The sequence below is a fragment of the Berghia stephanieae genome, chromosome 5 (assembly GCF_034508935.2).
Source record: "Berghia stephanieae isolate SIO BIC M18660-M18661 chromosome 5, UCSD_Bste_1.3, whole genome shotgun sequence".
Classification (NCBI taxonomy): domain Eukaryota; kingdom Metazoa; phylum Mollusca; class Gastropoda; order Nudibranchia; family Aeolidiidae; genus Berghia; species Berghia stephanieae.
The window spans coordinates 46,153,199-46,180,698 of NC_088364.1; the positions used below are offsets into that span (position 1 = coordinate 46,153,199).

General features: G+C 35.0%; 1 protein-coding gene across 9 annotated transcripts in view; it reads left to right on the forward strand.

The window, feature by feature from the left end:
- LOC144973020 (neuronal acetylcholine receptor subunit alpha-10-like) overlaps positions 1-27,500 on the forward strand; it is a 276,772-nt gene that overhangs the window by 80,422 nt on the left and 168,850 nt on the right. For 4 of the 9 annotated variants that reach the window (XM_078914956.1, XM_078914960.1, XM_078914951.1 and 1 more), the window contains exon 2: positions 24,043-24,399. Coding sequence is in view for 6 of the 9 variants with exons in the window: in XM_078914960.1 (XP_078771086.1) it covers positions 24,342-24,399 (58 nt within the window). In the remaining 3 variants the exon portion in view is untranslated. Of the gene's footprint in view, positions 1-19,711; positions 20,135-20,420; positions 20,679-24,042; positions 24,400-27,500 lie in introns of those variants that run through there. The other 5 variants (XM_078914957.1, XM_078914946.1, XM_078914958.1 and 2 more) reach the window with 3 other exon arrangements.

The following is a 27,500-nucleotide window of genomic DNA, read 5'->3' on the forward strand; positions in this document are numbered from 1 at the left end:
ATATATATATATATATATATATAATGTAAATTTTCACTCACATTTCGTCTCGTCCTCTCGGCAAAAAATGTGAGTGAAAATTTACATTATATATTAGCTCTAACCACCATTATCGAGCACTTTCGTACCTACAAGTACCCACCAACACTCATAAATATATATATATATATATATATATATATATATATATATATATATATATATATTAAAAGTAAAAAAAAAGTGACATGATCGTACGCAAGGATACATAGATACATATATTACATTATAATTCAGGAAACATGTTAAGTAAGAACTTTAAATTTAAATTTTTAAATGGCTTAAATTCACAAAATTAAAAAAAATATCATTCTGTTAGGGCTAACGACTTGCAATAAAGTGTTCAGCAACTTACTAATCCAAGAACAATATAAATTGTATTGCATTTGCAGCAGACCCTGTGCATGAGCAGTGTAAGAATGAACTAAAAAAAAACCCTTGTTCCAAACGAGAAGCGAAGAGTTGGTAGCGACATGTACATATTTGCAGGTCTGATAACCGGATGCAATTATGGGCTTGTTTGAACATTGCTGTAATGGACAATATTTTGCGTTGGATTGTGGTTATTTCCAGAGGTGGATTCTACAGAACATAACGAAATAGCAAAGAATATATTTCAACTGTTATTTCTCATGTCATATCTATTCTTTTCCCAATGTGATACTTTTATTTAATTGTTGTATTCTTACAAGGAACCTACATAAGTAAGTATATGTGTTTTGCAATTTTTTTTATACATGCACAGACAATTTATGTTGGTTCGAAATCACTTAATCCTGGTCACGGCATTTACTATTTCTATATCACGGTAATGAATTACCTAAAAAAAAGAATGTGAAAGGCTATTTTGTGTTTCAAGTCAGGCTCCTTTCTGCGTAAGGATTTATTGAAATAATGGCATGGTAGAAGTTAAATCAAAGAGCGACGTACAAATTGAATTCTCTGAATGTCTCATGCTAATCAATGTTAAGCAAAAAAAAATTGTATTGTTAAAATACCTAAGCATAAGTAGTTCGTTATATCAGTCAAACAATAAGAAAAGACGATGATTGTCAATACCACAAGTTTGTTTAAAATATTCTCTATAAGCGTGCTATACTGCACTTATTATTTTTTCAAGCCTTATATTCACAAAGGACCAAACAAATACGCATAAACTTCTCACATTGCAGTTAAAAGGTACTAAATAATAGCGATTCCACAATGGTCTAACTAAGTTACCCTCGACGTACGAATCGATATATACGGGTTTGGTTTTATTTTTGTTTTTTTCTCTTCGGAAAGTGGGGCCAAAAAGTTACCCCCGTTTTTAAAAAAGTGGCATGTTGCAAAATCGCCAATGATCACTGGTATGTAATTTTTTGTCAACATTTGGGCAGAAACCTTTGTAAAAATGAATTTTCGAGGATTACTGAAAATTTCAGAGAACAATTCGAATTATAAGTTATTTTAAAAGCAAAAAAAAAACAAGGCCTGGGTTAACCTCAGTTTTCCCCGACGTACGAATAGGGTTAAGTGACTTTTGTTCTAGCTTATTTAAAATATATGTGTTTTGAGGAACCAGACAATGAGTGATTTGATCTTTGAAAATACTAGGGATTTACGTCCTCGCTTTAGGTGAGCTCTAAATTCTTTTCTAAGACGATGACCTTGGCTTTAAAGTAAATTAGAAACATGGATCCAGCGATCTTCCCGTTTGTTTGTTTGTTTGTTTGTTTGTTTGTTTGTTTTTGTAGCGTTAACCCTCTCCTTACCACCTATTGGAAAATCGTTACATTTGTTACGATGCAACCGTCACTTTTCTCATCCAGATTTCATTTCTTTTTGCTATAGCTATAAAAATTTGACATTCTGTAATAGAGCTCATATTGTCGAACATTGATATGTATTGAATGTGCTAGTTGCTTTTCTGTTTGACTAAGAAATGACTGTTTTTGTGTTGGGTGGGTGTGAAGTTTTGGAGAAAATTCTGAAAATGGCTGGTATGGAGAGGGTTAAAACAAAGAAAAACAATTGAATGTCACTTTCTAAATATAACACTAGTCTATTAAACAAACGTAATTTCCTCTAGGTTTTGTAAGTATTAACCTAAGTTACCGATTCACTAATAAGGGGTTGGGGCAGAAAAAAATCGTGACTTTAAGGGGAATCGAATTTGTCTGGTTGGATGTGAGTCTGTCCCTTTACCAATTAAACAAATGAGCGCTGATGGAATTTTGTTAACAATGAAATACAAACATGAACTCGGGTTGTTTTTATTTTTACTTCACTTTATTAACGTAACTCATAGCATTTGGAATGAGACAAGGGGAGGTTTTCTCATTAGCCTGGTGGAGTTTTCAATTGGAGCCAGAGAAATCTGAGGTCAATATTGAATTGTCACACACACGTTTTGTATGATGGAGGTAAATTAGAAAGAGGGAGAGAGAGAGAGAGAGAGAGAGAGAGAGAGAGAGAGAGAGAGAGAGAGAGAGAGAGAGAGAGAGAGAGAGAATCCCAGTTGGTGTGAAATACACGACGTAACTCTATTATGAAAAGACCTCTGTAGTTAGTTTATTTATCGACATTAATCTTTGGTGGACTGAATCAATCGGTTTGAGTTGGACGAGAAATAAATGTTCCAGATTTAACCTTTATGTGTCCAGCGGCAGAGCGCTCAATTCACAAGCAAAGAGAGGGTATAAATACCAGAAAATGCAAATTCAATTCATCATCAATCTTTCGACTTGTATGAAAATGAAATGCACTTGGTACTTAAGTTTGTCGGAACAAATCTGTTACGTTCCGACACTCTGACAAATATGTTATTGAAATTCAACGACATATCTGGTTTGGAAATGATTACACATAGTCAAAGGGTCGATTAAAAAAAATATTCGTCTTTCCTCACGCCATCTTAAGATGCTGTCACCTAAGCATTTCGTGAAGAAATATCGAGAATCCATCAAACAATGATGTGAAGAGGTATCAACCGTATTGTCCACACTTAGAAAATCGGGGTTTGATAATGTTGCCCATTGAAAAAACCTGAAGCTCGAACCTGGAAACTTTAGATCACAGTGCAACTTAAAGGTCATCTCACTCCCAAGATTCAAAAAGCAGGAAGAAAAGCAGAATCTTATTGCGAAATAATAGTTGAGTCTTTGGAAAAGGCTCTTTTCTCACATTCTCTCACCGTACTCAAGTGTAAATTGAGTACCTGGCCGTCAACAGCCTTGTCTCTGACTGAAAAAAAATTATAATATCGCCTAACAGGCATTATGTTACGTCCTACGTGTTAAGTGTTGCTGTTGACAGGAACCCCTTGTAAAACGCTTTGAGCACGTTAAGTGGATATTACGCTACATTAAAGCTCAAGTTTAAATTTAAGTTTAAATAATAATATCCAAATACACACATTGACAATTACCAAAGAACGGTGAATAGTTTTAGACTGCTAAGAATCATTAATTCAAGCAAAGAAACAAAAACAGTTCTTAATGACTAGATTATTAGGGCAAAGTTGAGGAAAAATAAACAGAGTTAAACCCCCTTACTCATTACTTGGTATCAGTTGATCGCATGCTGTTGTTACTTTGGTTTGATGAATCCAGAGATTGAGAAAGACCCGACCGGTAGAGTGAGACATCCTACAGTATAATATCCTAGAGATTCCCCATTTTATTTGTGTTAACAAGTTAACTTCCGTACTCTGGAAAGACGCGTGTTTAAAAATCTGGCCAGTAAACTCGTCCTTCAAATAACAATCGATTTAAATAACCTCGCGAGGTCCCAGATTTGAGAGTTTTTATTTGCCAAGATAACTGTCTTTTTGGCTCTTATGCGATATGTTATTTAAGTATGTGTAGCTTTATTTATATGTTTAATGCATTTTTGAAACCTGGTTTGTATGTTTTTTGTTTTGTTTTCTTTACTTTTCTCTTGGTTTTTTTTTTCTCAATTTTTAGTTTATATTCCAATAATGCGCAAATTTGATAATAACGAATTGAAAAAAAAAAAAAAACGGCTGTCAAAAAGCATTATCAAAGGGCTGAGTGACGTCAATTGTGTACCTTCTATAAATTCAATTTTCAACATCTTAACCATATCTACGTAATATCGATTTCAAGCCATGGGTCACAAATATTTTCATTCCGTTGGGCTTTGATGAAATGTCGTACAGTAAAACATTTATTTGTTTAAAACAGCTTTGGTAGAAAGATAAATAAACGAGAGACGGTTAGAAGATAAGCCGCCGTCCGTATTCACGTAATAAATAATCGAAAACCCCAAAACAAACAAGTCTGAAGTTCAAATATGATAAGAAGTCAAGGCGCCAATTTGAGTCCGGGAATGATGGCTGGTTCGATCGCGGATTGATCGTTATACAACAGGCCTGCATACCATTGCGAAAAATTGGTAGAACTACGAAATTTTGGCTCTCATTTCACAACTTTATGAGCATCTCTAAGTCATTAAAACATATTGAAAATGAAAGATGATGCCACACTAAATAATTTTAAGTGTTCTGTGGTGTTATTTCATCCTTATGAGGGTCAATTATTGATTTTAAAAGTTAATTATAATGCGTATCTCCTAAACATTAAGGTGTTCAACAACAACAACAAAATTCAAGTAGACAGGTCTGTAACGAGTAAGGGTGGGACAAAAACATTTTTTTAAAACAGGAAAAGCTGGCTTGATAAATTCACGAGGGAAAAGACGAAATGAGTAGGTCAAAGTAGATAGCAATTTTGCGATAAGAAAATAATCAAGGATGTTTTTTTCATTTTTTTTCTTTTAACCCGCCTGTCTCTTTGACACTGGCTTGGAAATGTGATTTATTGCTGAATATTGGAACGATTTTAAATATGAATCACTGTTTTATTTGGCGGTGTGTCTGCATTTGTGTTAGAGTATTTTGACATTGGGTACGTGTGTACGTGTGTTTGTGTGTGTGTGTGTGTGTTTGTGTGTATGTGTGTATGAGTGAAAAAGAGATGGAATAAGAGAGAGGAGAGAGGGTATTGGAGGAAGGAGAGAGAGTGAGAGATAGAGAGAGAGAGAGAGTTAGAGAAATATAGAGAGAGATGGAGATAATTAATTGAGATATTGAGAGGAGAGAGAGAGTGAGAAAGAAAGAAAGAGAGAGAGAGAGAAAGTGAGAGAGAGAGAGAGAGAGAGAGAGAGAAAGAGTTCACCATTCCTGTGTTAGTGATGGAGCAGACATAGTTTGTTAAGATATTGATATTGACATAATGTTATTTCAACTAAATAGTTGGTGAAGTCATATTATTCTTGTTTCTGGTTTTGTTTATATATGTTCGGTTTTTCTTTTCTTTTTTTATGGTACGTTTTGATTTATTTATTGCATATAATGCGTATGTATGTGCGTATATATGTGTGTGTTTGTGTGTGTGTGTGTGTGTGTGTGTGTGTGTGTGTGTTTATGTATGTGTGAGTGTGTGTTTTTGTTTTTTGCCTGAGGATATTTTTTCGTCATTTGAAAATAAAGTGCAATTCTTACGACATTGAATCAACGAACCGATAGCTACTTGTACATGTATTTGATTTGCCTACTACAATAACTCTGCTGTAATCTGACAGACAGCCTTTATACATTTTAAAAATTCCTTTTACTTCCTAATATATCGATTGGTTTAAATAGTCCCCAAATTGCTCAAGGGAAAAATCTAATGTGTCCAATCCCAATTCGATCTCAGGACTTTGTTTACATGTCATTGTATGTTCGATGGTACACCGTAATACCTTCATTGTGATAAATACTCCTACACTGTATGCTCAATTGATTTTGCTGATCAGTTATGAACTATAACGGACTACACTATCTGTGAGGACTTATCGTGGTCTTATACGTAGTATGACGCTCGCATTCGGACCTGTAATAATAGGTTCCTGGTTCGGGTCCCGTTATGGGCCTGTACAATGTTAAGCCCTTGAAAAAGGCTCTTTACTCACATTCTCTCACAACACGTAGGTGTAAAATGAGTAACTAGCCGGTAATAGTAATAGAGATGTTTCTGTCGCAAAAAAATCATAATTTCGCCTTACATGTGTCAAGTCTCGTTTTATACGTTGAATAGTGCGGTTTGTTGGCTTGTGAATATTACCTAAGTTGTTTTTGTTTCGTTGTTTTTTTTTTTGGGGGGGGGAGGGGGGATTGGGTTTCTATTTTGTTTTTAGACTGTTTTTTGTTTGTTTGTTTGTTCTTTCGTTGTATTATTTTTGGTAAGTGTAGCATAACATGCAATTGCTACTGTGTGCGTATTGCTTTCCAAACTTTGATAAACTCTGACTCCGTGAGTATTTTGGCTTTGAAAGAAAATTTTGAACAGGTGCGAAATAATTTGTAAACGTCTTGAAATAACTTTAAGGAACGGATATAAAATACAAGATGCATGTTTATTATGTTCTCTGTTGAATTCTGCTTTCCTGCGTAGTAACAAAATAAATAAAATGAAATATTTTTTCCATTTATTTATTTATTTTTTAATTGAGCTTTTTATATAGCGCATTATCCACTAAACGTGCTCAAAGCAAGGGGTCCTTGGCCAACAGCAACACTTAACACGTAAGACGCCTTCCGCACTAGGACAAAACTGTCCCGGGACAAATTTGTCCTGTCCCACTGGAGAAAACTTCTATTCAAAAGGGGTTCCGCACTAGGACAGGACTGTCCCAGGACACACCTGCGCGAATGCATTATTATTTTTTTTCACAAGATTCAAAAGTTTATTTGTAGGCAATTGCAACTCTTAATAATTCACATTTTATGAATCAACATAAGATACGACATGACGATTTTGATTTTTCACATTGTACAATGGAATTTGTTTACATAAGATTTATATAATCATGAAATATTCTTATAGCAAGAGTAATATTATTGGTACTGCTACTACTACTACTACTACTACTACTACTACTACTACTACTACTAGTAGTAGTAGTAGTAATGGATGAAATAGAGGTTGCATGTAAATGTGCTTTACTACGTGGAAAAAAAGACAAATTGAAAGAGAAAACAATAGTGGATGCATCCTTTAATGACCCAAAGATTGCTCAAGGGTCAATTCCGTAGACTCTATGGTGATCTCTGATCTTATCTTAAAATGACTTTCTTGGAATCACCTCATTTTACCCAGGTGCAAATGAGTACCAGTTCGCTGATGAAAGTAATCTTTGACGGACTAGCATCATTCAAGAGGATAATAGAAAGTCAGCATGCTTCGTACCCGAAAGGCATCAGTTGAGTAAGTCACCTCGCCTAGCTCAATTTGCGGCGCTGCACTGCGGTTGACGCCTGGGTTATACCTCGTCCTAGCAAAATTTTCGGCGCTGCATTGCAGCTGACGCCTGGGTTATTCCAGTCTTCACTTGGAATAGACCCTCGAGAAAAATTTCCCCTATGGGATGAAAAAGGGAATTTTATTATTTTAAATTTTAAACTGTTATCTGTCTGCTCAACGCCACAGAAACATGGATAAGTTCTGGATTTTTAAGCTTAGGAGGCAAGATGGCCCATGGTTAGCGCGTTGTACTCTGGACTGAGAGGTTCTGTGTTCGATTCCGACCGAAGCCAATTTGTACTTTCGAGAGCAAGAAAATTTACTCCAATCACTCACTCCATTCAGGTGTAAAAGGGTACCTGTCAAGCTGGGATAGTAATCTGCGGTAGACTACAGACTAGCGTCCTGTTCAAAGGTTTTCAAACAAATACGTTAATTGTCCGCTTCACGCTATTGAAACCGGAATAACTCCTGCACCATTGGCGACAAGGCTCTAAAGGACTTAATTTGTTTTACAATGAGTCCAAGTGGCTCAGAAGGACTTACTTAAAAATATTTTCATTGAGAATTCCCGAAATAAATAACGATAAAGATAATTGATCCCACATGTTACGGAATAGATATGTTTTAGACACGTTACTGCTGTGTCACAAAGTGTGACACTTCTTAAATTATATTTATAAACATACGTTTTTAAATTGTCGAAAATGTTTATGTTGCTATGCCTTCTGTCCGTGGTTTCATCACATAGAATTATTTTTTGAATTATTCTTGCTTTTTTATATTCAGAATTGAAATAAATAAATAAATTATAACTGTGAAATTGAATGTAAGCTTCAGTTTAATATACGAAAACAGATAAAATGGACGTTTCGGATTTCCCCTTCATCAACAACACATGATGAATTAAAAACTACAGACGAATGAGATAATGTGGTAGTGGCGTTGTTAAGATGCATAAACAAAAACATTGATGGGCAGGAAATATTATTGTGAGGAAGCGCGAATTAAAACAGAGCAATAGAAATTTATAAAAGGTGCATACTTAATTATGTCAAAAGAGGGGAGGCGGGAAGGAACTGTGTAACGCAGTATAGAAAGTGAACTAAAATAAAGTGTGGACTGTTGTTGGAAAATAAATACAATGGAATTGGAAATAAATACAAAATATAAGTGATGTGGGTATTAATATATTAGTGGCATTAGCCGCAGCAGAAGTAACAGTAGAAATAGTAGTAGTAGTAGTAGTAGTAGTAGTAGTAGTAGTAGTAGTAGTAGTAGTAGTAGTAGTAGTAGTAGTAGTAGTAGTAGTAGGGATGCAGAAAATAAAGACAGGCATTTCAATTTTGACACGGCGCCGCCAAGTCTGGGACTTTTTTGTCCTAGTGCGGAAGTCTGCTATATTTTTCTACTATCACAAACGATATGAACACGGGACTGGGACAGTCCTGTCCCGTTGATTTTGTAGCATTAATAGGTGCGGAAGATTTCTCTAGACCCTCTTCCGCACTAGGACAGGACTGTCCCGGGACAGTCCTGTCCCAAATCTGTAACATATAGAATTTAGAGAGATCTTCCGCACCTATTGGGACGGGACAAAACAGTCCCGTTGTGTCCCAAGCCGTTGTGAAATGCTACAAAATCAACGGGACAGGACTGTCCCAGTCCCGTGTTCATATCGTTTGTGATAGTAGAAAAATATAGCAGACTTCCGCACTAGGACAAAAAAGTCCCAGACTTGGCGGCGCCGTGTCAAAATTGAAATGCCTGTCTTTATTTTCTGCATCCCTACTACTACTAATACTCCTCCTCCTCCTCCTCCTCCTCCTCCTACTACTACTACTACTACTACTACTACTACTACTACTACTACTACTACTACTGCTACTACTACTACTACTACTACTACTACTACTACTACTACTACTACTACTACTACTACTACTACTACTACTACTTCTATTGTTGCTTCTGCTGTGGCTAATGCCACTAATATATTAATACCTACATCCCTTATATTTTGTATTTATTTCCAATTCCATTGTATTTATTTTCCAACAATAGTCCACACTTTATTTTGGTTCACTTTCTATACTGCATTACACAGTTCCTCCCCGCCTCCCCTCTTTTGACATAATTAAGTACGAACCTTTTATAAATTTCTATTGCTCTGTTTTAATTCGCGCTTCCTCACAAAGTAGCATACAATTTCCTGCCCATCAATTTTTTGTTTATGCATCTTAACAACGCCACTACCACATTATCTCATTCGTCTGTAGTTTTTAATTCATCATGTGTTGTTGATGAAGGGGAAACCCGAAACGTCCATTTTATCTGTTTTCGTATATTAAACTGAAGCTTACATTCAATTTCACAGTTTTAATTTATTTATTTATTTCAATTCTGAATATAAAAAAGCAAGAACAATTCAAAAAATAATTCTATGTGATGAAACCACGTAAAGAAGGCATAGCAACATAAATAGTTTCGGCAATTTAAAAACGTATGTTTATAAATAAATTTAAGAAGTGTCACACTTTGGACACAGCAGTAACGTGTCTAAAACCGGTCGCACATCTATTCGGTAACTTGTGGGATCAATTATCTTTATCGTTATTTATTTCGGGAATTCTCAATGAAAATATTTATAAGTTAGTCCTTCTGAGCCACTTGGACTCATTGTAAAACAAATTAAGTCCTTTAGAGCCTTGTAGCCAATGGTGCAGGAGTTATTCCGGTTTCAATAGCGTGAAGCGGACAATTAACGTATTTGTTTGAAAACCTTTGAACGGGACGCTAGTCTGTAGTCTATCGCAGATTACTATCCCAGCTTGACAGGTACCCTTTTACACCTGAATGGAGTGAGTGATTGGAGTAAATTTTCTTGCTCTAGAAAGTACAAGTTGGCTTCGGTCGGAATCGAACACAGAACCTCTGAGTCCAGAGTACAACGCGCTAACCATAGGCCATCTTGCCTCTTAAGCTTATAAATCCGGAACTTATCCATGTTTCTGTGGCGTTGAGCAGACAGATAACAGTTTAAAATTTAAAATAATAAAATTCATTTTTTCATCCCATAGGGGAAATTTTTCTCGAGGGTCTATTCCAAGGTAAGACTGGAATAACCCGGGCGTCAGCCGCAATGCAGCGCCGCAAATTTAGCTAGGACAAGGTATAACCAGGCGTCAGCCGCAGTGCAGCGCCGCAAATTGAGCTAGGCGAGGTGACTTAATCAACTGATGCCTTTCGGGTACGAAGCATGCTGACTTTCTATTATCCTCTTGAATGATGCTAGTCCGTCAAAGATTACTTTCATCAGCGAACTGGTACTCATTTGCACCTGGGTAAAATGAGGTGATTCCAAGAAAGTCATTTTAAGATAAGATCGGAGATCACCATAGAGTCTACGGAATTGACCCTTGAGCAATCTTTGGGTCATTAAAGGATGCACCCAATATTGTTTTCTCTTTCAATTTGTCTTTTTTTTTTCCACGTGGTAAAGCACAGAAATATGCAACTTCTATTCATCCATTACTAGTAGTAGTAGTAGTAGTAGTAGTAGTAGTAGTAGTAGTAGTAGTAGTAGTAGTAGTCGTGGTAGTGGTAGTGGTAGTAGTAGTAGTAGTAGTAGTAGTAGTAGTAGTAGTAGTAGTAGTAGTAGTAGTCATAGTCGTGGTAGTGGTAGTGGTAGTAGTAGTAGTAGTAGTAGTAGTAGTAGTAGTAGTAGGAGTAGTAGTAGTAGTAGTAGTAGTAGCAGTAGTAATAGTAGTAGTCGTAGTCGTGGTAGTGGTAGTGGTAGTAGTAGTAGTAGTAGTAGTAGTAGTAGTAGTAGTAGTAGTAGTAGTAGTAGTCGTAGTCGTAGTCGTAGTCGTAGTCGTGGTATTGGTAGTGGTAGTAGTAGCAGTAGCAATAATATTACTTTTGCTATAAGAATATTTCATGATTATATAAATCTTATGTAAACAAATCCCATTGTACAGTGTAAAAAATCATTGTCGTCATGTCGTATCTTATGTTGATTCATAAAATGTGAATTATTACAGTTGCAATTGCCTACAAAAAAACTTTTGAGTCTTGTAAAAAAAAAAAAATAATGCATTCGCGCAGGTGTGTCCTGGGACAGTCCTGTCCTAGTGCGGAACCCCTTTTGAATAGAAGTTTTCTCCATTGGGACAGGACAAATTTGTCCCGGGACAGTTTTGTCCTAGTGCGGAAGGAGGGTAAATTCTATATGTTACAGATTCGGGACAGGACTGTCCTGGGACAGTCCTGTCCTAGTGCGGAAGAGGGTTAAGACGAGACATGACGCCTGAAAGGCGATACACCAATTTTTTTTCGGACAGAGACTACGCGATGTGTTATTTTCTCAATTGAACATTGCTAAAACTGTGCGTGAAAGACGTCAGCCACTACAAGAAAGAAAAGAAGCAATTTATTACATTGACACACCTTTGGCCCCACTAATATCTTGACTTAAACATTCATTTATGATCTTCAATAATTTATTCACGCAAAAAGACGCTCGTTAAAACATATTGCAATGTAAAATCTTTATTTTTAAGTAAATTTAGAAAACACATACAGGAAATAAAATCGAGAGAAAGTTATAGGGAATAACTGTGACTCAAATATTATAAGGGAACAACACAAAACAAAACGACGTTTCGGTCTTTGGTCTTTATCAAGTAAACACAAAATATATATTATTATGACATTATTATATTTATATTATGGTAATCTTATATATATATATCGTGTTTACTTGATAAAGTCCAAAGGCCAAAACGTCGTTTGTTGTGTGTTGTTCCCTTATATATGAGTCACAGTCACTCCCTATAACTTTCTATCGATTTTATTTCCAGTACGTATTATCTAAATTTACCTAAAAATAATGATTTGCATCTCCATTGTATTGGCTTATTTAGGCACCTCTAGTTTTTTGGAAATAAAATCCCATGTTAAAAGGGGGATTTGATTCACACAACGTCATCAGAGACTTGTGACGTGGATAGTCATCAGTCATCCATCTAATCCATGGAAATAAATGCCTGTATGATTAGTCTGGACTCCTTTCCATCCATCCGAGAATTATGGGAGTCGGTCTTTCAGTCCGGTGAATCGAAATGGCCACAACCCAGACATTTTGGTACTGAGGAGGATGTGTACTCCTTCACCCTAAACACTCGATATGGATATTTATTCAACACCCCCATCCATTATAATCCCACTCCCCCCCCCCCACCCCCATCCCCTTTTTTGTACTTTTGTTTAAATTGTGACCTATCTTCTCCAAATTGTATTATGCCGGGGTGATGTAGATACATAAAATAGAGTTTGTAGTCCAAATCAAGTTAATTTGTTTCTAAGAAGAATAAAGATCGTTTCTTTAATTGGAAAAAAAATATATTTGTATCATTTTGATCTTTGATTCACTTTTCCGCATCTTGATCATTTCTACATAATACCCTTTTAGATGATGGGCTACATATTAAGCTCTCGATTACATCAATAAGTAGTAAATAATACGACTCACTGGGAGAATTCAAATCTTGCAATAAATGAGCGACAAAATATAAGGTCTAATGGAAGGGCTTCGCAATAAACAAATTACTGTTGTTTCCAAATAAATAATAACGTGAAGTTGAATGTAAGCTTCAATTTAATTACAAAAACAGATCAAATGAACGTTTCTAGTTTCCCCTTTATCAACAAAACAGGATGAATGAAACACCACAGATGAATGAGGGACGCTCTTCTTGCGCTAATCTCATTCCCTATTGAAAAATTGTACGAATTGTGAGTTTTATTTCCTCAAAGAATTCACCAAGCTATTTAAACATCTTTTCAATCCTAGTTGACTTCGTTATACTATTGTGTGGGTCCTGATAGTTCAGATGGTAGAGCACTCGCTTCACAAGCAAAGGGACTGAGATCGATCAAGGGTGATGTCGAGATTATTTTTTTCTCAACCTCATGTCCACCCTGCAGTAATTGGTCGCTGGGTCTATTAAATCTGGCGGAAAGTATTGTGCGATAGACTAGCGTCCTATCCAAAGGGTAGTAAGCAATTGTTATCGTCGTGTTTCACGCTATTGAAACCAAGAAAAGCTCTGGAGCACTTCTTCATTATAGCATTAACTGACTATTAACTAAGGGAAACAATCAGTGTGAAATGCATTCACCCATTAATTAATTATCCGTGATTTCCATCTCCTTGTCTTCATTTCAATATGCTGCATTTTAATCTTAAGTATTATTGTATACCCATTGACACATATTTATTTTTCCTTGCTCTTTTTGAGGGATTGGGGGGGGGGGCGTGTGTTCTTCTTCACCAAACATGGCCTGACACAAATGAAATGTCTAAAGGTGATTCCCAAGCATCTCATGTAATGGGATGGTCATCAGATTTCAATAAGATTTCACCTCTGTAATGTAATCAATTGACGCCATTTTGTTAGTATGGTCAAGTTCCAGGTTTTAAGAGACAAGATGATTGTCATTTAATATTCGATCAATATTTAAAGAACGATATTTCTGGCCAAACTTGTTAAAATACGTTTTTAGAGTGAGGGGATCCCGGTAGCTCATCTGTAGAACTCTCGCTTACCACGCAAAGGGACGAGATTGATCTAGGGTGCCGACGAGATTTTTTCTGACCTCCTCCCCCCCCCCCCCCAACCCCTTGTCCATCCAGTAGTGATTGGGTGGCTAGGTCTGTTAGATCTGGCTTTAAGATAGACTAACATCCTATCCAAAGGGTAGCAAACAATTGCTATCGTCCGTTTCACGCAATAGAAACCGGGATAAACTTCGGCTCCATGGTCTAAATGGCTCTGAATGACTACATTTTTAAGAGTAGGTACGTCAAAGTATCGATATGAGTACAAGGATGTAGTGATTTTGGAAACAGAAGAAGGTCGTATAAGGTGATGGTATAAGGAGTGTGGGGACAAACCCTGAGGGTCATGTTGCTGTAAATCTGTAATTGAACACCAAGTGGTCAAATAATCCGGTACATTTATATTTGATTTCCTCACATGGTAACGCGTTCCATTACAGACTACTGCATTGATTTTCAGTTTTCAGGTCATGAACTTTGAAAGAGGACTATGAACTTAGTGCGATGGGGAGCATTGTACGTCACACTTATGAACTATATAATATTAGTGCAATATCTACTAAATGTGCTAAAGAACCTTACAATGATTCCCAAGCCAATAGCAACACTTAATAAGAAAAGCGACATTACACTTTTTTTTGGACGGAGACAACGCCGATACCGGCCACGTATTCATTTAAAATCTGATTACGGTGAGTAATGTGAGTAAAGAGCCTTTTCCAACGACTCAACGTTGGGCCGCCACAACAGGACTCGAAATATGCGCCTAATACCCGGAAGACCCATGTTTCAGCCCATTTGTCAGCATCTCATTTGTTTCCTTAACCAAGATACCTGGCCACCCTTTGCTTCTCACGGCGCCGCATTGCAGACGATGCATGGGTAACCTAGGTTTGTTTTTTTTTAACTGATACTTTTCATTTCGTACCATTTACTGTCTCCTTACCAGCCATTTTCAGGATTTATCCTCAAACTTCACACCTAACTAACATTAAAAAATATTTTTATCACTCAACGTAATAGTAAATTGTTGCGATACATAATTTCTTCAGCAAAACATGCTATACAACACACTGATCATTTTAAAAAAAATGTTATGATGTACAAGTGAAATTTGAATAAGAAAAATGTTGGTTGTATTGTAACGAATGTGACGATTTTCTTATAAGGAAAGAGGGTTAAACCCGTGTCATTTAATATTTCTTTTGCATTGTACCACAAAACTATCTCAAGCTCGAATATAACTAAGATCTGTGAAAGCAATATGACTATTCTGCCGTACTATGTAAAAATGCGTATATTTAAAATTTTGACCAGAAAACTCGTCCTGCAATCATCGATCGATGAAAATGACCCTAATATTGGCAAAAAATAATCTCAGACCTGACACTAGCGAATTCTCAGGTTTGAAAGATTTTGCCAAGAATAGGGTCATTTAAATCGATCGATTTTTGAAGGACGAGTTTTTTGGGCAAATTTTTAAATACGTGTTTTTCCAGAGATTGGCAGTTTTTTTTTCATGGTTTAAATCAGCAACTGCTTTGTGATTTTAATCGTAAGAATCAATCATAAAACATGTCATATTGAAATTAAAAAGTCATTTCCGACTTGTTTTTCCCAAATGGTTTTCATGAAAGTTGAAGTTGAAAGAGGTGATAAAATGTATGACATCTCATTAACAAATCAACGGAAAATTAAAAACCCTTTTAAAAAAAAAATAATCCAATTTTTGACACTTCATATTGAGTCAAGCTATTTCCTCAAAAAGTCGCTTTGTTCCTTGTCAAGTCACGTGTTCGATCGTTGTGATGTCATTCCATTTCCTGTCATTCCTTGTATCCTGTCATGCAATTGGTTGGTTGCCCGACTCGTGCATGCCACGATCCTTGTCAAAAAGAACCCTTTATAACTGAATCTCAAAATCAAGCGAATTATTTGTGTTCCATCGGAAACAATGAGAAAAGGGGGTGTAAAAGTAATCAATATGCAGGGAAAAATAAAAGTAAAATATAAAAGCCAAAACTGTTTTTTTTTATGCAATTCCAATCATGATAAAATTCATAAAATTCTATTGAAAACAACCTCCAACAATGAGACGTAATTAAATGTTTCCAAGGATCGTGGCTTTGTTGCGTTGTTTGAGGAATTGATAAAATGGGAGGTGACATATCATCTTCCTATCTCATCCCCCTCCCTCCCCCCATAGCCCTCCATCACGCTCTCCTCATCAGTTTATTTCTCTTCTCGCCTCCATCCTTTCCATGTTGTCTTAACAAGTTGATCTCAATTATTTGTTTTTATTCCTGTTCTTGTAACAAAATCAAATCTTTTTATTTTCTTTTTTAAATGTAATCACTTATTATTGTAGTAAATACTTCTTTTCATGTTTTGAGAAGTCTGTGCTCTTCGTCAGCTCCCCCCTCCCCCTTTCCCAGCGTCCTTCCTTTTCTGTTACAGATAGTTTTAAATTATTGGTCTGTGTAAGAATGGAACAATAATATATGTCTGGATAGCCAATAATTGGTGTCTCAATATAATGCTCATGCTTTTCATGTCAAAATCCAGATTTGAGAGTTTTTTCGAAGATGGGTATTATTTGAATCGATCGATATTTGAGATCGAGTTTTCTGGCCATATTTTAATAGGTGTCTTTCCTTGGTACTGCAGGCAACTGGTTAAAATTTAAATCTGACCCGTCGGTATAAAATCGGTCTTATGCCAGGCTGAGACACTGGCTGAATAGTGAATTTAACTTTAAATAGAAATATGACATTTTTGCCTGTTTTGTAATTGTTTTGTTTATTTCTTTGTTTGTTTGCTTTCTGGGTGTGGTTTTTTTTAATTTTGTTCTTTGTTGTTTTCTTAAATATTCTTTTAGTTTTTGTTCCTTTTTTTGTGGTTTTGCTTTTTGTTGGGTTTTTATTTTTTGTTAATTTTGGGTTTTATATATATATATATATATATATATATATATATATATATATATATATATATATATATATATATATATATACTTATATATGTGTGTGTGTAGTCTATATATATATATATATATATATATATATATGTGTGTGTGTGTGTGTAGTCTATATATATATATATATATATATAGAATATATATATATATATATATATATATATATATATATATATATATATATATCCTCAAGAAAACACGTCAATCAGGCCAAGTTCCATACTTTTGACTATTAGTTAAGTTTTCATTTATCAAATGACACATATATAATGCCATTGAATGAGGTTTCTTCAAATAAAATTTCGTAAATCACATAATTTTGATCATACTGACTTGTAATACCATTTTTTTAAAAATATCTGATTCATCTCGGATTGAATCGGCGGACAGGTCACGAATTACTCTTCTTTTTGTTTGTTTATTTTTTGTTTTGCTTTGGTGTTTTTTTGTTTTGTTTTGTTTTGGGTTTTTTTTTGGGGGGGGAGGGGGGTTTATGGTTTGTTTGTTTTTGTTTCTGTATTTTGTTGGGGTTTTTTTTTTTGTCTTTTTTTAATAAATTAGTTTTCTTTGACTGGGCTTTTCTCCGTTTGGTCTCTATCTTTAATAGGGTTGGGGTTTTTTCTTCATTAATATCACTGCTTTATTTAGTTGGGGTTTATTTTTAAATTATTGCTCTGCTTAGATTTTTTCGAATTTTGTCCCAGACTCCAGACACCCTTACGTATCCTTGCTTTACCGTGGTTCCCTGGGGCAGTTACTTTTCTGTTTCCGGTTTTCTCGACACGGCCCATCAGTCATCAGTTGGAATCTATTTCCGGAGGTCAACAGGCTATTTTGTGGAGGTCAGCAGACTATTTTTGTGTCTTCTCTTCATAGTTCTTCGTGGACAGAATTTTGCCTATTGAATACAATTCACGTTTATGAAGAACGAACTGTGCGAAGATCTGTCACAAAATCCATGTTTTGATTGGTCAACAATCAACTGGTTAATTACACCTAGATAAGCAAGCAAAATGTTCTTAAATGTTCTCCGTCAGAAAACAACACCAAGTCAAAAAAAAATTTACAAACTAGCAGACTTCATCGTGGTTTTCTGTTTACTCTTTTTTAAAAATGGTATCCGGATGTCGTGACGATAATAAAGGAAAGATGGCATGAGCAGTAATTGGAGTCCTGGGTATGGGAAACGTCTACATTATATTATAGGTCGCCGCCGGCCTACCTAAACACTTCCTCAAAGTAAACGTGCAATGCCGTGGTCATGGCAACGTCACAGTGTTACATACAAAATGATACAAGTTTCTCTTTTCTTTTGCTCCCCTGAAGTTGTTTGATACTTATGTATAGTGCATAATGATAGAGGCTGAATTATCTAACTTTGACCTCACATTGCTTACTGCAATTGCATAAAAAGCACTATATTGAATGTAAATCATTATTATTATTATTATTATTATTATTATTATTATTATTATTATTATTATTATTATTATTATTATTATTTATTATTATTATTATTATTATTATTATTATAACTATTATTATTATTATTATTATTATTATTATTATTATTATTACTCTTATTCTCCTTATTCTCTTTATTCTTAGTATTTTGTCCGTGCCAGACGTCTTTATCCAGAAGACGGCAGGGGACGGCAGTGCCGGATCGTCGGTGTCCGTCTCCGGTGTGAGTTAGCCCATAGTCATCGCCTTCGGAAACGCATAACCTGATATTGACCGATGAAATTTTAAAAAGTCGTCATGGAGCTGGTGTTTATCCCGGTTCCTTTATCGTGAAACGGACAATAGCAATCGGTTGTTATCCTTTGGGTAGGATGCTAGTCTACCGCAAAGTACTTTCCTCCAAATCTAACAGACTCAGCTACCCATTCACTGCTGGATGAACAAGGGGGGGGGAATCAGAAATAATCTCGACTGCACCCGGGATCGATCTTGGTCCCATTGCTTGTGAAGCGAGTGCTCTACCCACTGAGCTATCCGGACCCCCAACCAACCGATAAAATTACTCACAATAAATGGCAACGAACAACACCAAACAAGAGTGAATAATGGGTTGAATTGAATAGTACGAGTATAATATAATCAATGGGCTTATTCGTTCCCTTGAGCACTTCGAATCGCAATTCACGTTTCATTCTCTTTTGGTGGGTTAAAAAAGGCAATCACGTCCTAAGTTCCTAAGCTGAACTGTTCACCACGTAATAAACGACAAGCTAGCTGTCAATAAATATGGAGGGAAATGAAAGTGATTGGGAAAAGGAATTTGTAACCTGAAGACATAGTGTCATCGACCCAGAAAATTCCACGGCTTATATGTATTGTAAATGTTGCTGCTTGAAGCTCGAAGAAATAAATACCAATGTGAAATTGAATGTAAGCTTTATTTAATATACGAATACATATTAAAAAAATATTGAGCTCTTTATATAAATATCTAATGTTCTATTTTAATTCGTGCTTCCTTAGAAAGGAGCATATCTACTATTTCCTGCATATCAATGTTTTTGTTTATTCATCTTAACAACGCCACTACCACATTGTCTCATTCGCCTGTAGTGTATCATTCATACTGTTTTGTTGATAAAGGGGAAACCCGAAAAGTCCATTTTATCTGTTTTCGTATATTAAATTTAAGCTTACATTCAATTACACATTGTTATTTATTTCATGACTAACGTGGCGAACCCCATATGTATGTACAGTTTCGTGACATTTTTTAAAAAACTTTTTAAATTAATTTTATGATCTTTTTTCTATTTTCAGATTCGAAATCCTCCATACTCCTTAGAGAAGTTCAATAGAATTGTAAACGACAGAAGTCACAGCTAATTCAACAAACCGTTCAGATCTATCCCAGTACAAGACAATATCACTGCACATCATATTATTTCACCCAGGATTGCAATACTGTTCTCACCTACAAACAAAACTTGATCACATTATCTCACAGGAATGCATCTTAATAGTTGCGAAGACATTGTGTTTGCACCATAAATAGTTGCCAGGTCTAGCCTTCATTCATATATGTTGTTTTATTCTGGTGGTTTTATTTTTCCTCAAAACAGCATCATTTCAGGATTTGATTTGTTCTTAGAAATTGAATTATAGTCACAAATACAAAACTTGGGAGTAGAAGTTTTCCTTCGTTGTTGTGGAGAATTGTACAACATCTTACACTCAATTAAGGTAATAATAACAAATAAATAAATTAATAATAAATAGATAAATAAATAAAAACCTAGATTTCGTTTATCTTAAAATATAAACCTAGAGTTCATTTATTTTACCATTAAACTCAAAATTTTTGTGATAACTCCGTTTTTATAAGAATGTCGGAAACGAATTTATTAACATTAGATTTTATATAGACTTCTATCGCAAATTCTGTGAGCTGGTTATGACTTAAATGAAAAAAATTATTCCGATTCCAGCAAGTCAGAATGTCGTTATAAGCGGAATTATCACATGTCAGATCGCTATATCAGATATTTCCTTACTAGTGATGTAAAGAAAATATTGAGACTTTGGTGCGACGCTGTTTTAACTAGGTTGTCCATGTATCCAATACCACTGTTAGAGGGTCATAGTATCCTATCCAAAAAAAAGAAACAACATTCACCACATATTGAAAATCTGTGTAAAAAACGAGTCGTCATCTATTATTTCAGAGGATTAATGACAAGCTGTTTGGATTATGTTTTTTCCCAAGACTGCCCTGTCAAATGAAAACGTAAAGATATAAACCGATTTCTTTTGTCTGATACGAATACCCTGAGATATTTTGGGAATCGGCTCGGAGTTACTAAAGACAACGATATGAATATATTCTTGTTGTATTGTTTTGTTGTTGTTGTTGTTTTGTCGTTGTTTTGTTTTGTTTTGATTTGATATGATTTCGATAGTTTTATTTTCCTGTTTGTTGATTTGTTTGTTAATAGTATATATTTTCCATTGCTATCTTCAAATTTAGTTCTTCATAAACGCCAGAGTTCCTTTTAATTATTTGATTCATTCTCTTTTCTATACAATTTGTCAAACGTTGAAACAAACCAAGAGTAATATGATGATATACGTGAGATACAAACTTAAATGAATATTCATCGATTCGTATAAATGACAATAAGATTCGATAGTCTGATGTCACGTCCGCCCAGCAACGAGCAACTTGGTCCTAAACAAAGAAAATTAGTACTATTTATTCTTCATGCTGGCTAGAATTTTTTCACATCTCATGTATAAAAGTCAAAACATGATCGGATTTATGTTTTTCTCCTCTGGATATACTTTTATGCTCGTCGGAGAAGTATTTCGTAAGGGCGTCCGCCATTGTTCCGATAGTTTAGAACCAGTTACTAAGTTACAATGCGTTATTACGAGGGACGTGACGTCACGACTGTTGAAGCTTATTGTCATAAGGTACAACAAACCTCCTCTCACACTTGCGAAAGATGGTATTAACTCTCTCCTTACCAGTCATTTTTATCATTTTCCCCAAACTTCGCACCCAACCTACCCCACACAAAAAACAAAAATTTTCACTAAATCAGAAATTCATAATATTGTTAAAACGCATTCTATACATGAAAAATCATGTTCAGCTCTTCAACACAGCATTACGTTTTTATAGCTGATTACTAAAGTTTTTGTATAAATTTCGGGATATCTACAAATGAAATCAGAATGAGAAAATTGTTGGTTGTATCTCCCGTGGTTTGTAAGGATTATGTTCGCGAGTTTAAATGTTAGATAACCTTTCTAAAACATTCTATAACATATTTGGTGATTCCTTAGCATGCAAATAAACAATAAAATCATTTTGTGCGTGTGTGTGTTAAATAGCATGATGGGTATCACCAGTGAACGAAAATGACTTTTCTAGATTTTTGAGGCAGGTAAATTTAAAATAAACCCTTTTTTGTTTTTGGTTTGTTTTTTGTTTTTTGCTGATAGCGATTTATTAAAAGTGAAAATAATAAGCTCAAATATGTACTCCAAAAACAATGATCTAAAGATTGATGATGCCTTCGTTCTGTCATTGAATTAACTAACACCCATCTGACGATTTATAACCGAGAATAAAATAGTTTGAATAGGGTTCAACAGCCGTGACGTCACTTCCCTCGTAATGACGCATAGAAACTTAGTAACTGGTTCTAAACTATCGGAACAATGGCGGACGCCCTTATGAAATACTTCTCCGACGAGCATAAAAGTTATCCAGAAGAGAAAAACATTATAAATCTGATCATGTTTGTGGGGCTATGTGGTCTAGTGGTATGACACTCGCTTTCGGATCGGAAGGTCCTGGGTTCGAGCCTCGCGGTCGGCGCATAGTTGAGTCCTTGGAAAAGTCTCTTTACTCACATTCTCTCATCGTACTCAGGTGTAAAATGAGTACCCGGCCGTTAACAGCGTTGTCTTTGTCCGAAAAAAAATGTAATATCGCCTAACAGGCGTTATGTCCCGTCCTACATGTTAAATTTTGCTGTTGACCAGGGACACCTTGTAAAGCGCTTTGAGCACATTTAGTGGATATTGCGCTATATAAAAGATCATTTAATTTTTTTTTTTAAAAACCTTGTTTCGACTTTTATACATTCTGATCATATGACATGGGAAAAGTTGTAGCCAGTATGAAGAATAAAAAGTAACGATTTTCTTTGTTTAGAACCAAGCTGCTCGTTGCAAGGCGGACGTGACATCAGACTATTGAATCCTAATTCTCCTGTCGTACTCTGAAAAAACATGATTTAAACACTTTTAAAAGTTTTGGCCAGAAAACTCATCCTTCAAATATCAATTCATTAAAATGACTTTCATCTTGTCATAAAAAATTGTATTCCCCGGACTTCATGAAGTCCAAGATTTGAGAGGGTTTGACAAGACGACAGTCATTTTAATAGACCGTTATTTGCTTCATTTCGAGTATGACAGTCTTACCTCTACAAAAATCAAAGGACTGGTATTACCTGTAAACAATACCGTTTTGAGACGATGGTTAACAAATAGAATCAAATTTAAAACCAGATAGGCTCAATTTTTACGCAGCATTGAGAGAAAGTCTCAGATTTCAGAACTTTAGACATTGGGGCTCATCCGAACTATATTTTATTGAAAACGAAAATTGCCATAATTTAGCCGACCTCGCTTCTTACAACAACCGTTTAGCCCGTCTGTAGATATTATAGATTTTATTTATTTGGGTCAGGGTTTTGACAGCTGGCGATCTCATTATGCGATATGATATATCGATATTCCTGTTATAAATGGAAAACCAGTGATGTACTATTAAGTCAGTGACTTTTGGATTAAAGCGGCCCTCGGTTCGAGTTCGACTGGAGAAATATGAATCCTTTTGAATTTCAGTAGCTTTGTTCAATACCAATGATGATGATAATAATAATAATGATGATGATGATGATGATGATGATGATGATGATGATGATGATAATGATGATAATGATGATGATGATGATGATGATGATGATAATAATAATAATAATAATAATGATAATAATAATAATAATAATAATAATAATAATAATAATAATAATAATAATAATAATAATAATAATAATAATAATAATAATGAAGATGATGATGATGATAATAACAATAGATCCATATTGTATTTGTATGGCAAAACATTCATTTGTTTTGTAACGGTTGATATCTTAACCTATGTTTTTGTGATTGTTATTTTTAAAAATACTTAACAATCTGTCTTTGATTGGTTTTTCATGTTTAGGAAAACGGTCATCCTATTTAATGATAAAACTGACACAAACTCCATCCCTACCGATACATCCTTATTCCTCTGACCACTTTAAAAATTTAAACACTTTTTTTTACTTATATAGATTATGTTGAATGGGACCAGTATTTTGATATTATTTTTGGGATTTTTTTTTTTTCTTGTATTTTTCTATCTTGCCTTGACTGGCACTTTTCATACACACTTGTTCAGTTCTTTATCTTACACCGGTACCTGCTCCTTAAATTCTTAACGTCATTTTATATGAAATAATAGATATAAAAATCAAAATGTGAATTGATCATCATTTTTTATGTTAAACTCTACATTTTGACAAAAGGATTCATCGTGTACACAAGAACGTTTAAAGGAAATCTAAGAAACAATTTTGACGCAAACTTCACACAGCAAATGTCTGAATCATAGGTCAATGTATAGTTTTCAATTAAACATGCAAAACAATCCATTCGTTACACATCTTGTGCCATAGGTTTTTGTTGTGAACACATTCTGGCGTCATTGGTCTCCACTCTTCTTTGTAATCGCGGTCATCTTGAAGCATCAGCTCAAACAGATTAGATTTGGATATTGTGAAGTAATATTGGGCTTTCATACATCTATTTGACACACGGCCTCAAAATGGGTTCGACTATGATGCGCTTCATCAGTATCTTCTTCATCATCGTCGAACTGATTGGTAAGTACCTATTTTAACCAATTTCCATATTTGTTGCCATATATATATATATATATATATATATATATATATATATATATATATATATATATATATATATATCACTGTCGAATTTAACCAAACGATGCAACATGTGGTCTTTATCATACAATTATAGACAACGTTGTTCTAAGCTTCGAAACGGTTTCCTTTAGATAGAACAGAGATTTTTAAAAGCCTATAATAATATTATATATCGTTGCGGACGCATAGTGATTCTTGTATCATATGTATATGGATTACACTTTTGAGTTCCAAAGTCATATCTTAAAGGAGGGAATGAATTCTATAAGTTAACAAACACAAACTAATGAGTTGAAATACCGCCGATTAGATTAATCTCCTTCTCCTCCCCATTCTCTTCCTCACCCTCCTCATCCTCTTCCGCCTACTATATTTTTCCATCCTTATACTCCTTCCTTAATTTGCTTCGATGTCTGATATTTAAATACGTTAATTTATGTCATGTTCATAAAGATCGTTGTTCTGAAAAGCTGTTGTTCTCTTATAGACCATTATTATCGTGTGAAGAGGTCTTGCTAGCCCATGAAATAAGCTCCAATTTTAGCCTTCAAGAAGTGGGTATAAGATCTCGGTCTTATCTTTTTTGTCTCTTTTATCTTAAGATGTAAACGTAAGATATTGTATGCAGATATTGTCATATTTTAATTCGTACTTCCTTAAAAAGAGGCATTCTATTTCCTGTCCCATCATTGTTTTTGTTTATTCACCTTAACTACGCCATTCACACATATCTCATTCGTCTTTAGTGTTTCATTCATCGTGTTTTGTTGATAAAGGGGAAACCCAAAACGTCAACAGTGTCTGTCTTCGTCTAGTAAATTGAAACTTACAATTCAATACTTATCTTCATTTTTTTCTGTCGAGCTTCATGCAGCAACAATTTCATTACTTTTCACGTGCGCTTTCAAACTCAGATAAAATCTACAGTTGCTATCTTTATAGTAAACTATAATAAATTTATTCCCTGGGGCTGATATTACCAGAAAGATACATAAAAGCTAGACCGAAGTATTAATTTAACTGACAAACATTTGTTGCTATGGCAGGCGGCTGACAGTAAATCTATTAAATTTAAATGGATATTAGTGTGAAAATCAAACTTGATTTGTCCACATGTTACATGTCGCTTTGTTATTTTGTCAGCCAATCTATAAAATGAAAAGATTGGTTAATTTTGTATCTAAGTGATAGGGAAGGAACAGAGAGAGAAATGAGAGAGAGAGAGAGAGAGAGAGAGAGAGAGAGAGAGAGGAGGGAGGAGGTAGAGAAAAAGATGGGAATAAAGATAGAGAGAAAGTGGGAGAGAGATGGGGGGGGGAGAAATAGACTGGGGGTAGGGTGGAAAATAGGGAGGACGAGAGAACAGTAAGAAATAGAAATGGCAAAACTTTGTTATACCACCGCGTTTTATGTTGTATATAAAATGAGTTGGCGTTATAACGATCAGGTTACCATGGATTCAATACATCCCATGCCCCTGATCACTTCTCGATCAGCGAGTTTGGCGATAAAATGACGGACTATATAACGAGGAATCACTGTCAGAATGAATTTAAAGGTTAACATTTGAGCTCTTTATTTGTGCAAGTTTGTTTCGCGCCATCATGGCGGCGATCAAGAAGGATTGTACGTTTGAGATTTGAAAATGGATGAAAGGCCAGATGCAGAATTAATTTTTAGTCTGCAGATAATTGTGTTTATTTAATGTAGCCATGTCGGAGAATTTGCGATGATGAGAAGTTTTTCTTCCAAACAGAGACCGCATTTTTATTAAGGCTTCCTAGAACTGCCATATTCTGAGAAAGACAAAAACACGTATATAAAATTTTGGCTAGAAAAGGCATATTTCAAATATCGATAAATCAAAATGGCCCACATCTAGATTAAAATGACCCACATCTTGTCAAAAACTATCAAACCTGGAATTTCCTTGAAGTCTCAGGTTTGAGAGTTTTAGCAATATTATTTTAATCGGTTGATATTTGAAGGATGAGTTTTCTGGCCAAATTTCAAATATCTCTTTGTATTTTTCAGAGAGGTGGAGTAGAATGAAAAGAACGAGCTGTTTAATTAATTCTTCATCTTAAATACGCTTGAATTGTTTATTTGAACGAGAACAGTCATCCGAAAATGGGGGCAGAGTCTACAATAGTGAACAGGGGACATAACTCGATTTGTTGTAGTCTGGCACGTTTAAACAATAACAATTAAATGGTTTGGTCCCTTTGCTGTTCGCGTTGTCGAGTGTTTAAAAAGCAAAGAATATTTATATTATGCGGTCTCCAGATATTTTTTTCTTTTCGATTGAGCCTTTTTGTTTATGATCGCCTCGACGTTTATAGGTTTTATTACCAAAAGTATTAAGGGCTCATTGTTGGCTGTAAAGGGATTGGTTTTTCAACTTGTGAATGTCGAGACGTTATTTCCCTGTTGTTTATAGTCTTCCTTACTGATGGTCAGGATAAGTCATAGTCGTCTGAATAATAGGCTTGAATATACATGAAATCATTTGAAAAAAAATGTTCCGGATACAAAGCCCTTCATCAGATTAAGAAACATTATATGAATATAAATAAAAATAATAATAAGGCAGAGTATGAGAATAATTCTGATATGGCGTGGAGTGATAGAGTATTCCCGAATTTTTAAGTGCCTAAAATGTTCCAACACCAACCTTACTTACTCACTTACCTTGTCCATCATCATCATCATGATTATGATGAGGATGATGATAATGATAACGACGACGATAATGATATAACGATGGCAACGATGACGACATCATGATGATGATAATGATAAAAACGACTACGACTACAACAACGACGACAGTGATGATGACCAAGAACAAGAAAAGTCTTAAATGTTATACATCATTGATCAATGAATCGGGTGTAGTTAATCTTGAACAAATCCTTGAAAAAATCGTTTGATTCTCTCTACAGCCACCAAAATGATTTGTCAAGTTTTAAGATTGATATATGCGAGTGTAGTAGAAAGCTTTCTATAAGAATTAATATGTTGAATAATGACAAAAC